At 38.7% G+C, this 12,380-nt stretch overlaps 1 protein-coding gene across 2 annotated transcripts in view; it reads left to right on the top strand.

Moving 5' to 3' along the window:
* The window catches only part of RFX6 (regulatory factor X6), a 34,497-nt gene extending 23,464 nt beyond the window's left edge, over positions 1 to 11,033 (top strand). The window contains exons 13-19 of one of the 2 annotated variants that reach the window (XM_039570053.1): positions 1,210 to 1,304; positions 3,614 to 3,731; positions 4,833 to 4,955; positions 6,200 to 6,409; positions 6,932 to 7,441; positions 8,406 to 8,624; positions 9,969 to 11,033. In XM_039570053.1, coding sequence (XP_039425987.1) covers positions 1,210 to 1,304; positions 3,614 to 3,731; positions 4,833 to 4,955; positions 6,200 to 6,409; positions 6,932 to 7,441; positions 8,406 to 8,624; positions 9,969 to 10,135 — 1,442 coding nt within the window. In that variant the 3' untranslated portion in view covers positions 10,136 to 11,033. Of the gene's footprint in view, positions 1 to 1,194; positions 1,305 to 3,613; positions 3,732 to 4,832; positions 4,956 to 6,199; positions 6,410 to 6,931; positions 7,442 to 8,405; positions 8,625 to 9,968 lie in introns of both variants that reach the window. The other variant, XM_039570052.1, reaches the window with a different exon arrangement.
* The last annotated feature ends 1,347 nt before the right edge of the window (positions 11,034 to 12,380 follow it).

Raw genomic sequence — 12,380 nt, 5'->3', positions numbered from 1 at the left:
GTACCATTAAAAATAATTCATTCTTTCATTCCATGCCACACCAGTCTACTTGGACTGATTGAGACAAGGCACCCATAGACTCTGCATTCTCTAATCTAGTTCACCATAACCTTCAGTAGGTTAAGAAAACCAATTGGTTGCCCTAGCATGTCCAAGAACAGAAGCTTGTGCTGGGAAGTCATCCCAGCCAGATGACTTTAAATGGTTGCTGAAAAATTTACATGTCAGCTTCAAACCTCTTTTGAAACTTGGTCCTAATTATATGGGCACATATCAGTTCTTGAAAGATTTGTCAAAAATTATGGCTTAATGTAATGGGTATTTGAACTAGTTTACTTTTTTTTAATTAATCGGATTTTTTTCTGAAAGTTGAGCTTTAAGAATATGTGTAATTTTCTATTTAGTGTAGCAGCTTTTTTCATACACAGAATAAAGTATAAATTTTGAGGTAGTTAATTTTCATATACATTGTTGGAAAATAGATATAGCCATTTTCTGTATTAAAAAGATAACTTTGTCATAGGAGTCACGTTGATCAGAGTTTCAAGAGCTGAAAGGAATAGCAGTGTGTTGTCCTGTAAATATTATTACTTCAATTATGAAAGTTTGTTCTCTTTAATGGTTCAAAATCCTATTCACATTTTCATTTGAGTTGCCCATTTCCTGCTTTTTTTGTGTAGTTATTTTTTATTTTATTCTTTGTCTTCTTTCACACTGGTTAAAAAAGAAAAGGAGAAGAGAGATAACTGTTCATTCAGACACTTTTTTGAAAATGGGAATTGAGGAAGTTAACTTTATATCCTGTTGTGAGAAACTTGTAAAATATAAAGGAAACATAAGATACTGCAAATCTGCCATATTACAGAGAAAGCTTTGCTACTAAACTTAGTATTAAAAAGGTTTTCAAGGTTGAATCTACAAAGGAATGGAAAATATAATAATCTCCTTTTGCTTTTATTTTCTTATAAAACTTTATTGTCTTACAACCTGTGTCACTGTAATGCTTAAGTAATTAAAATACATGTGTGTGATGGATGTGTGTCTGCTTGCTTTGCTGGGGAGTTATGTATTTCTTCACTGCTCTAATTCTTTGCTTTTCCTTTCCATGCTACAATATTGTCATATGGCTGGTGAGTGGCTTTTTCTCACGTTCAGAATAGTGTGCGATGATATGTTCTCCTTTTTACATGGTAGATGACTCTATTACAGTGTTCCAAGAACTGAAGGACCTTCTAAAGAAGAATGCCACTGTGGAATCATTTATTGAATGGTTGGATACTGTGGTTGAGCAAAGGGTTATCAAGGTACCTTTCAAATGTCCTGCCTGACTCCAGACCAAATCCTACTCCCCTTACTCCTTACATAAATCCTTATGCAGTCTCACTGATTTTCCACAAGGAATTTTTATCTCTGTTCCTGTCTCCTTACTGTAACACAGAAGTTTGTCATTTGGTGTCAAAGATTCCAGTGATATAGTTCTAATTAATCATGCTGAGCAATCTTATGTGCGTGACAAACTAAGAAGCATTGTAACTAAAACACTAAAGTCAGCACTTTCACAAACTACGTGAAAGAAACTCTCCCACTTTATGTGTGCCTGCAGAATCACAGGGGAATTGCTCTGAGTAAGGTGAGCAAATGGGAAGCAATTCTCTTTTCCATGGCATTTAGGGGGTACTGTATGTGGTATAAGTTACTGCAGCGGGTGGATTCAAAAGAAGCTAGCCTCCTGAAGGATTTTTACTTTCCAGGATGGAAGATACAGTTTTGTAGCTTTGTAAGGTGCTTAACACAGTAATTGATGGTTTTGATGGGATTCTCCTGCCTGCCTCCAATTTACAAGATGCATTTTCATCACAAGTATTTTATATGCATATAGTTATGTAGGGGTTAATAAACTACAGCTTAGAACAAAAGAAAGGATTTTTTGGCTTACAGCTAAGTAAGAAATATGTACCCAATTTGTGACTCTAATTACTGTAAACTATCACAATAAGATGTTACATATTGTTGGCTAATAGCTGAACACTGGTCTTCTTGTCAGGCTTTTTCTATCTGAAAATGAAATATCTTACTCATCATTTTCGGTAGGATCTTGATATGAATGGATACAAAAGGATGAGACAGTACAGTTAGCATCAACTGGCTGGCAGAAGAGAGACTGCCACTTACAGGAAAACCAGAAGCATGCCCTTTTTCCTTTACTTGCCTGTTTCCCCAAATTTCAATGGAGATAGTGATAATTTCTTTCTTTTTAAAGTACTCTGAGTTTCCTAAAAATTGCTGACATATGTGAGCAGCACAGTGAAGAGCTTTGGATGACTCGGGGCAGCAGAGCCAAAGCAAGTCCTCACATACACAGAAAACTCCCTAGGCAAAAAAAACCCCAATTGAAGCTGAGCAATCTCAACTTATTTTAGGCTGGAATGATTATGATGTAAATTTAATTCCATTCATTCCACAATTTCAGAAGACAATTCCTCATAAACAAGTCAGGCAGGAAAGATGAAGCAATTTTCCATTCGTCATCTACTATGTGATACTGTATTTTTAAAGCTAACAGGTATGGTTCCTGGCATTGTTTTCCTGTAGTTACGGGAAGAGTACCAACAAGTTCTGATATGAAGTTAGGTTGACCAGAGCAGAAGCTAATAATTTACAGAACATGTAATCCTTCCACTGCTGTCTGCCTTCTGTTCATGCTAAATTGTGGCTACTTTAGCACACAGCTAAACTCAACACAACAGCTTCTTTCTGCTTGCTGTTTGAGAAAGTAACAAGGCATATGTTACCACATGAACAAATCACTCCAGAGCAAAGTGACTGTATGAAATGAGCAGTATAAAAAGCATCACTTTGATCATCACGATTGTAACATACCATTCTGTTAGAGAAATTCTGATCAGTATTATACAGATTAAATTAAAGTACAAAGACTAATTTCTACTCCATGTTTTTGTGGAATACCATAGTGTCAGAGGCTGGGAGCTTTCTTGCTTTCTTTCTTTCTTTTTTCTTTCTTTCTTTCTTTCTTTCTTTCTTTCTTTCTTTCTTTCTTTCTTTCTTTCTTTCTTTCTTTCTTTTTCTTTCTTTCTTTCTTTCTTTCTTTCTTTCTTCCTTCCTTCCTTCCTTCCTTCCTTCCTTCCTTCCTTCCTTCCTTCCTTCCTTCCTTCCTTCCTTCCTTCCTTCCTTCCTTCCTTCCTTCCTTCCTTCCTTCCTTCCTTCCTTCCTTCCTTTTTCGTCTGTCTGTCCATCTGTCTGTCCATCCCACTGCCCTTCCTTCTGTCCCTGTATAGAACAACTTGGCACCTTTAGTACTAGAATATGAGGTAATTTGTGTACCTTCAGGGTACATCAGGGCCCAAGCAGTGAGCAGTTTGCTTCATCCAGCATTGACAGACAGCCATTCTATGTTTGCACTGGAAAGAGTGAAGGCTGCTCTGTTTTACCAAGTTAGGTCACACAGCAGGAAGATAGCTTGAATCAGGCGGCTTGATTCACTCTGCCACATCAGCCTGAGTCAAGGACTCCTTGAACTCTCAAGGATACTCAGGTCTTCTATTTGCAGAAAGCAAGTGAGCATACTTAACAGTATTTTACTATTCTCTTTCAGGCAAGCAAACAAAATGGGAGGTCTTTAAAGAAGAGAGCTCAGGACTTCCTTCTGAAATGGAGCTTTTTCGGTGCTCGAGTGATGCATAACCTAACTCTAAACAACGCATCAAGTTTTGGTACCGGAGCTGTATAAAAACACTCATATTTTGTACATATTTGTTAGCACTTAGCAGCTTTTCACCATTTCCTGTGCTGAGGAACCTATCCTAATTTAAAGATTATTCGATTAAAGCCACAAATACTGTGTAATGTGTTTTTCAAACTAACATTTCACAGTAAATGCTAGCAATATTTTGCTGGTGACCTGTGTCACAGGTTTATTTTTAAAAGGTATTCTTCCTTTAAATTGCTGGTTTGATACTGCTTTTACATTTAAGTGCTAGAAACTTTGTTTTGATATGACAGTGGAAATGTAACTGCATATATATGTAACTATCTCAGTATAAGAGACAGAAGATTTAAATTACTAGTTTTACCTGTGGATCAGTTTGGTATAAAATGACTGTTGTATATAAGTTCTTGTGCATGGCATGTTTCAATAAAAGCAAAAGGAATTTGGTAGTCACCACATACTTAATTTTGGAATCAGCAGATAATCAATTTAACAGTGTTTGTGGCTTTTAAAAATTAAGGTTCACACATCCATCTTTAGGAATGTTTACATTTTTGGGAACACTCAGAAAGAACCTTTTATAAGAGAGAAGATGGCAGAACAAGTTAAACAAACTCTAGTGTGTAATTTCATATGTTTAGCCATAGGTACATTGTTATCTAAAATTCAGAGGATAATTGAAAAGACTGTAGGGACACGTACATTTTTAATGTGATATATCCTTGAAATAAGGTCAAAGACTTCACCAGTTATTGTCTGGTTATTTAGCACAAGGCAAACAGAAATAGAGCAGAGGCATTCTAGCAGACTTCAGCCTTATCTAGTTCCACTGTGTGCTCTCCTCAAGTATAAAGCATGTCTCACTTTCATCAGTATTTTTCTTTGATGTAATTAGTGGTCAAATAGCCTACAGGACAGTAAACAATTGAGCTAGGTGGGCCAGTGCAAAGAAAGATTAGAGCTAGAAGTTAGGCACTATTTCTTGTTGGTCTTGCCAGGTCATTTAAAGTCCACAATTATTTGTTTGTTTCACTGGCTTCTTGTGGAGTGGTGAGAGATGGTCACAAAGATAACTCAGCTACTCTCTCTCTTCCTTCTCCAAAAGGTTCTTTTCATTTGATCCGCATGTTACTGGATGAGTACATCCTGCTTGCCATGGAGACACAGTTCAACAATGACAAAGAACAAGAACTCCAGAATCTACTGGACAAATACATGAAGAATTTAGGTAACTAGAGCTTGGTTCTTTTGCATGTACTCTGGTATGTTTAGAAATTGATGTATTTGTTTAAGCAGAAGCAAGTTTACTGTATTCTCCTGAAGGTGTAGTTATGTACAATATTATCAAATTCACCTGAAAAGTTTGTGACCATTCACTCAGCAATTCATTCCCACATACCTACCACAGTTCATAACAGTTCTGTTGGAAAGTCAGTACTAAGGATCACTGAAATTATCTTGGATGCAACAAAGGCTTGTAGGTACATCTGAAGGGCCATGAACTGAAGTGTGAAAAGAGGTATAGGTAGCAGACAGGGCTTCTTAATTCCTAATCCCATTTTTCTCCAAAGCTTAAGTATGTAATTACAACTTGAACTAGGAATTTATTAAATATTACCAAAATGCAAATATCCCTTCAACACTGGAACACAAGTTTGGAGCCCTATGTAGCATGTGGCTGAAGTATTACTATGTGGAAGAGAAATAAAATTATTTGAAAACAGTACCCTTAACATTTTCCATCTACCAGGCTTCTTCAAAGTTAGACGGTTTGAAGTTATATATTCCAGGTCCTTTTCTGTCAAAAGAATGAAGATTGATTTGGATCAAGTTCTGGTCCAGGTTAATCCTTAAAAATCCGGTGGAACTTCAGAAACTTGCAGAATTATTTTTTATTAGCATTAGCACTGGCAATCAGTCCTTAACTTTTTGGTTGTTGTTACTCTAAATCTGCAATTTGCTGCAAGAAACTTGCATAGAATTTGTCTGACAGTAGATGCAGCACTTACTTTAATTCAGCCTCCAGGAGAAAAACTTGGCCTTTTTGACAGTTGCCTTATCCTTGTGTGTTTAGGTAAAGAACTTGAAACCATAAAGTAAAATCATGGTTTCCATTGAAGAATAGCAAAACTGACTTTATCAATAGTCTGCAAAAAGCAGAACTCTTGAGTATAACAAATGCTTTTCTCTGGATACCAGTATGAAAAGAGAGTCCAAGCATTCTAAAGTTGCCATTGTTAATTCTTTAGGGTGAAGTGTCAATCCTGATTCACTCTTAATGCACTTTACTTGACTTCATTGTTGACATTTTATTCAAGGGAATAAATCTGATTCATACCTTCACTGTGATGGCTTGAGTAAGGAGCTGATACTGTGTGATGTAGATCTGTGGTCAGGGGAAATGATACAAAGAGAATTTATGTGCAGTGAGGATACATAACAGCCAACAAGAGCTTTCATTTACCCTTCCAGATGCAAGCAAAGCCACCTTCACTGCATCACCAAGCTCTTGCTTCCTAGCAAATCGCAACAAAGCCGCTCCTCTGCCCAGTGACTCTTCAGTCAAAAACGAGTGCCTAGGAGAGCAAACCTACGTGTCCTTGTCAGCTGGCCAGCCCAGCAGTGCACCTTCTGGTCTGAACCCCTTCACCACGGGAGACAGGGAGAGTATGCAGCTGACAGGTGTGTATCAACTCTTCCAGCATCTCCTTCCCTAATTTGCCTGTTAGTCTTTCCGTTCATGGTAACATGTTGCTGTAGGAGGGGCGATGACCACATGCATTTATGAAGACCTCTAGTAAACAACATTTCATGAGGTCACCTTCTGTGATGATTTACAGAAGTCAGCAATTGTAATTATCTTGCCAGTAATAGTTCGTCTTGGAAAAATGGTAGAACTATCTTATAACTTTTGTCTTGGTGAGTTTCTTGTGAGGAGAGAAGGAACAGTAACACCTGGAGCACATGAGGGTTGTAACTGCTGGAAATTTCCCACTGAATGTGGCACCTCCAAGCTGGAGAATGAAAGGAGAAACTTTACAGCCTGAAGCCATTAAATAAAAGCTGTGAATTAAATAGGTGGGGGCGAGTGCATATCTTTTGTAAAGATTTCACATGGTAATCTCCACTTCCCCAGAGCCTTTGTGTCTTAACAGCAGTACTGAGGTATGGACACTAATCACGGCTAATGTTTATTTATTCCAGATCAAATGGAGCTGTCTCAAAGCACTGGTCACCTCATGACTCCACCCATTTCACCAGCAGTGGTCAGCCGAGGAAGTGTCATCAACCAGGGGCCAATGGCTGTGAGACCTCCCAGTGTAGGTCCCATGTTATCGACACATTCACAGTGCTCTTCCTACTCAGAACCCCTTTATCAGACTTTGTCACAGACTAGTCAGAATTATTATGGAAACAATTCCAATTACCAGGCTATGTTCAGAACACAGGCCCATTCCACTTCAGGAGTTTATGACCACAGAGCAGAGCCCAGCCGATTCAATGCCTTGAGTGAACAGCAGTTCTCCAGAGACTACTTCAGCAACAGTTGTGCCGTGTCTCCCTACAATGCCAGATCCCCTTCCAGCTATGGTTCCTCCAGCATGTCTCAGGACACACACAATATGCAGTTTCTGAATACCGGGAGTTTCAATTTCGTGAACAACTCAGTATCTACATGTCCAGGAGCAGCTTATCCTGCTAATGCTTCCAACGGTATTAATACGTACTTTCTTTTTCCTTTTGTTTCTCTTTCATTGCTGAAGTAAAACTCTTTTTCTCTGGGTTTTTTTTCCCTCTGGAAGATGTATTTCAGCTTTTATTTTTACATTCTTGTTTTCCACTTCTCTGATAACACACAGAGATTGTAAAGCAGTTTAATAAGCTACTCAAGGGTTTATTTTCCTCTGGCGAATCCTCAGTTGACCTCAAATGCATCTGCTGCCCTATGGTAATCTTCCTTTGGTATCATCACCCTGTCTTGCACAAAGGAGGCAAAACCAGGATGAGCTTAACAATCTCTTGAAAAGCCCCCAAAACCTTTGCTATGAAATAGAGGAGACACAAGATAGCTTGCCTCTGGGATCAGCATAATGGACCATTCCAGTCACAGGGTGAAAAGAAGTATAAAAATGTGCATTACCAATAGTTCGAGACTTTGGCCCTCTCATTTCTCATACTTCAAATGTAAAATTACTGCTTCAGAGGTATAGTCAGCAAAACACCTCCCTCTTCTGGAGGAAAGACACAGTGGAAATGTTACTTTCATATGGATTTGTCTATGCAGTGAGTACATACTATCCTGCAGATTTTCTTTCCATGTATGCTTTCCTTGGTTGTAAGCTTCAGAAGGAAGCACTGAACTATGGATAGGACTCCCCATGGTGCCTCTTATGGCCACTGATTGCAGGCTATGTTTGATTCTGAACTTAGAAGGAAAGAGCAATTTTCTGTACTGAAGGCGTGACTGAACCCTTACAATCTTTTGGATTCCTTGTTACCACCTCTCTTTTGGGTCAGTCATTGCATATGTTGCTTATGTTCCTAGGCTGTATGTGTACGTAAATACTCTTATTCTCAAGGGCTTCAGCCGGTAACAAGTACTTTTTTCTGAAGTTTATCACAGGCTCATGCGCTGCCCAGGAGTTTCATTCATCTTTTTTTTTCAATCTTCAATTAGGATATTATGGAAACAGCATAAATTATTCAGAATCTCACCGACTTGGAACAATGGTGGACCAACATGTTTCTGTAATCAGCAGTGTCAGCAGCATTCGGTCCCTGCCATCATACAGTGATATACATGATCCACTGAATATCTTGGATGACAGTGGAAGAAAACAAACAGGCTCATACTACACAGAGTCCTCCCCTTCAATTGTCTGCCGGACCCCTATGCGTAAGTATAGCCAACAACTGAGGAGCAGCTATGAACTTTTTAGCATCCTAACAAATGCTGAGTATTAAACTGTAGCTCACATATACAATATATGAAATGCAACATAGAGATGAAATAGCTCATGTCTTGGTTTTGGGAACAAAATTTTAGGCAGAAGCACTCTGGAATGAGCGCCTCCTCCAAAGGAAAAAGGGCCTCCCCTTTTCCTTTGCCAATGAGACAAATTGGTAACAGCAAGTGAAAGTGGGAAGAAAAAACCTACTGTTTATTAACACAAAACAAAACAGGGTAGAACAGGAAAAAACAAACCTCAAAATACAACAAATGCCCAGAGAGGCAACAGGCACAGAGGCTTGGACCAGCCAGGACCACCCCGCAGGCTCCCCAGACCAGAGGGAAGGGAAGGAAGGCAGTGAGGCAAGAGGGAGGGAGGGAGGAGAAAAAACCAAGGAAAACCAACACAACTTTTTTGCAGCTAGCTGGAACAAAAAAACCCAAAGAGCAGCACAGTGCTCCTGGTGCACTCCCTCCTGAGCCCTGCCGAGACCCTTGGAGCCCCGAGCCTTTGGGCCCCAGCCGTTCAACCGGCCTGCACCCAGGTCCCATGGCTCCAACCCCTGGGTCCATCTTAAAGACACAGCGTCCTTGGGCATTAAGCAGATGGTTGAGGAATAAAAAAACCCCTTATAACATCACCCCAGGACAGCTCAGTACTTAGGATGTATCATAAGATGTGTTTTCCTTAAAATTGAATTTAAGAAATTGGCTTCCACAAGGAGGTCTGTGATCCGTTGTCCATGAGGACTGGAATGATTGGCCTGAGTTGAACAAAAATATGCATTAGGAAGCACTTTCTAACTATTAAGTAAACTAATATAAGGCTGGGCTTTGTTAGGGTCTCTTAGAGATCCTCACTGTCAAACAGAGCAAACGAACCCTGGGGCAGGGGTGTCTCAGTATATACTTCCTGTGGTGTGGTCCCTCATCCTATGCTTCAACAACTGTGTATTAGCAAAGCTCCCACTGACAGTGAATTTTAGGCACAAATACTCAACACCAAAGGGTTTATTTTGGTATGTGCCTTAAACAAATGGCAACTGAGTTTGGTCTCACATTCCAAAAAGGGTTGCATGGAAGATATAAACCAGGGCACCATTTATTTTTCCCTAAGATTACATCTTCCTACTGCTTACCTGTTAATCTTGCACAGAAGATTAGACATTTCTGTCCTTCAGATGATGTGCCTGGTAGATAGGAGTTTCCATCAAATGAAATTGGATTGTGATTTCTGTTAAATTCAATAACTTGGAAACTTGCAATGATAGTAACCTTTTTTCCCCACAGCTTCAAACTTGCAAACCACATCTTCTTCACAGTGTATGTATGGAACATCTGGTCAGTTCCCTTCTCAGGAAAATCTGGAGGTCCATGCCCCACCAAGCAGAGATATGGTGTCATCTTTACCACCAATCAACACTGTCTTCATGGGAGCAGCTGCTGGAGGAACCTAACTGGGAGAGACGTGTCTGTGCCCTAAGCTTACTTTCCAACCCCAGACATTAAGGCTATGATGACAATCCCCTTCAAGTTGGTGGAAGATAAAATTATTACATAGACGTGTTAAAGGGGCCATTTTAGAGATGTTATCAGCCCTCCACACACAAAAAAATAGCCATATTTAGATTGGGTCCAGCTTGTGAATCTCTCAGGATTGTTCTCACCATTACAGCTTTTCAGTTAGAAATTCAGGGTAAGCAGAAAGAGCCAGTGATTCTTGCACGCCAGAATAAGTTGTAAAGAAATTATTGCATCTATTCCTAATTTATTAAAAATGCTATTTTAGTCTTTCCCTTATATCTTTTTTTTTATATATAAAAATTTTTATTTAATGCCTGTGTTGCTCATTATTTATTAGGACTACAGAGTAACTGTTTACTTTCTCATATTTGACAGATTGTCAAATGTATGTATCCTACCTCCTATGGAAATGTTTACAGGGTCAATTTTTACTGTTTTAAATGAAACTAAGTCAAATTCTTAAGTTTTTTACTGTTGTGCTCTGGAAAGTCAGTTTCAAATGTTTAGTGCCTACTTGTATAAGTGAAAGTCCTCAGGAATAAATAAAACATATTATAGAGATTTTATTTCTTTTCCTCTTAAAATAAAACCAACAAAACATGCAAATACCATGAGCTAACTAACTGCAGTAGCCTGCTACTGTAGCTGGATAACTGAAGGAAATGAAACTATGCCACTAAATATCATGGGATTTCAGAATTACCTGTGGTATGAGCCCAAAGTTTCTTCTGATGGAAATCCACAAAAATATGTTCATCAGTTTTCGTTGGTTTAGGGCAACTGTGTAAACTGAGACCGAAAGTAATAAAAAAATATTTTAAAATATTGCAACCTTTCAGATAGCTATTTTAATTTTAAAAAGTGTTTTACAAGTGCTGTGATAATCTGTGCACAAACACACATTGATTTATGTTTCTGGAGAAGCCAAGAATATTCACTAATGGTATGACAGAGGACAGAAAAGGGAACACACTTGTGAAACAAACTTCTTCATGAAATGGCAGGTGTTATTTGATAGTCAGATTGTCCCAACATCAGATTCAAGTTGGGACTTAAATCCAGACTTCTAAGGATATTTGATTTTCATATTGCCATTTAGTCCATTGAATATATGCTGAATATCGTGAAATTGAAGAAAAGTGCATTTTTGGTGGAAGAAAATGGGTGATACCATGATGAAGCTTGCTTTCTAATTTTGCATAACTTCCTTTAGTATCTCTCTATCATGAGAAGTCTGACTTGCAGAAAAGTAATCAAAGGCATTGACTGGACTAGGTCATGAATAATTCTGGATATGAAACACTTCATGTAGGAACAAGACACCATAATTCAGTAATTGAGGTGTTAAGAAGACTTCAGCCCAGTTGCTTCCTAATTCAGGATGAGGACTTATGCTGTGAGCAAAATGGTGCAAGAAAGCTTTGGTTTCTATAAAAATTCACAAGGATGTGTAGTGGTAACACAGATGGTTCGAACAAATATTTATTGGACAAAGCTTTGTAGCAAATGAAGTAAGTACTGCAAAAGAGTTCTTTCTTCATGACTGTTCAGAACAGGATAAATTTTGTCCCAAAATTAGTCCTATAAAAGTCATGCTCCCTTCCTATGTATGCAGGTCACCTCTGTAGTCAGTGACAGGAGAGGAGATACCTCCTGTTTCAAGGATGGGGAAGGGGAGTATGAAGGTAAGGGATATGCCACCAGAGCAAGGGATATGTCACTATCCTGAAATCCTTGGCTCCCTCTGCTGACAAATGGCATGGCACAAATAATTAATTTATGGTCAAAACTTCCAGACTGTTGAGTGTATGTGAGGGCAATATGTTGAATTTAGAGAAAGTAGGCAATCACTAGCAGACAGGGTCTTAGTCCGTTAGGCTCTACATAAAAATAACTCCTTGTGTATGTAATTTCTCATATGGGATATAGGATTTATATGCGCCATTTCCAGTAATTTTCTTGTTTTCATGTGAACCACTTTACACTGGGGTTTGTTGGGGGATTTTGTGTTTTTTTTCTCCCCATAAATTACTGTATCTGCTCATTATCTGAGATAAGATACAATCATATGTCATTAAATGTGCAGATTCTCCACAAGGCTGCAGAACACAAAGTAGCATGAAGTACCACAGTTGTAAATTGCAGTTCCTTGTCAATAGCAAAGGACAATAAAAATAT

Source organism: Corvus cornix, chromosome 3 (assembly GCF_000738735.6).
Source record: "Corvus cornix cornix isolate S_Up_H32 chromosome 3, ASM73873v5, whole genome shotgun sequence".
NCBI lineage: Eukaryota > Metazoa > Chordata > Aves > Passeriformes > Corvidae > Corvus > Corvus cornix.
Note: the sequence above shows the minus strand (reverse complement) of the source record. Positions and strands in the feature narration are given on the sequence as shown.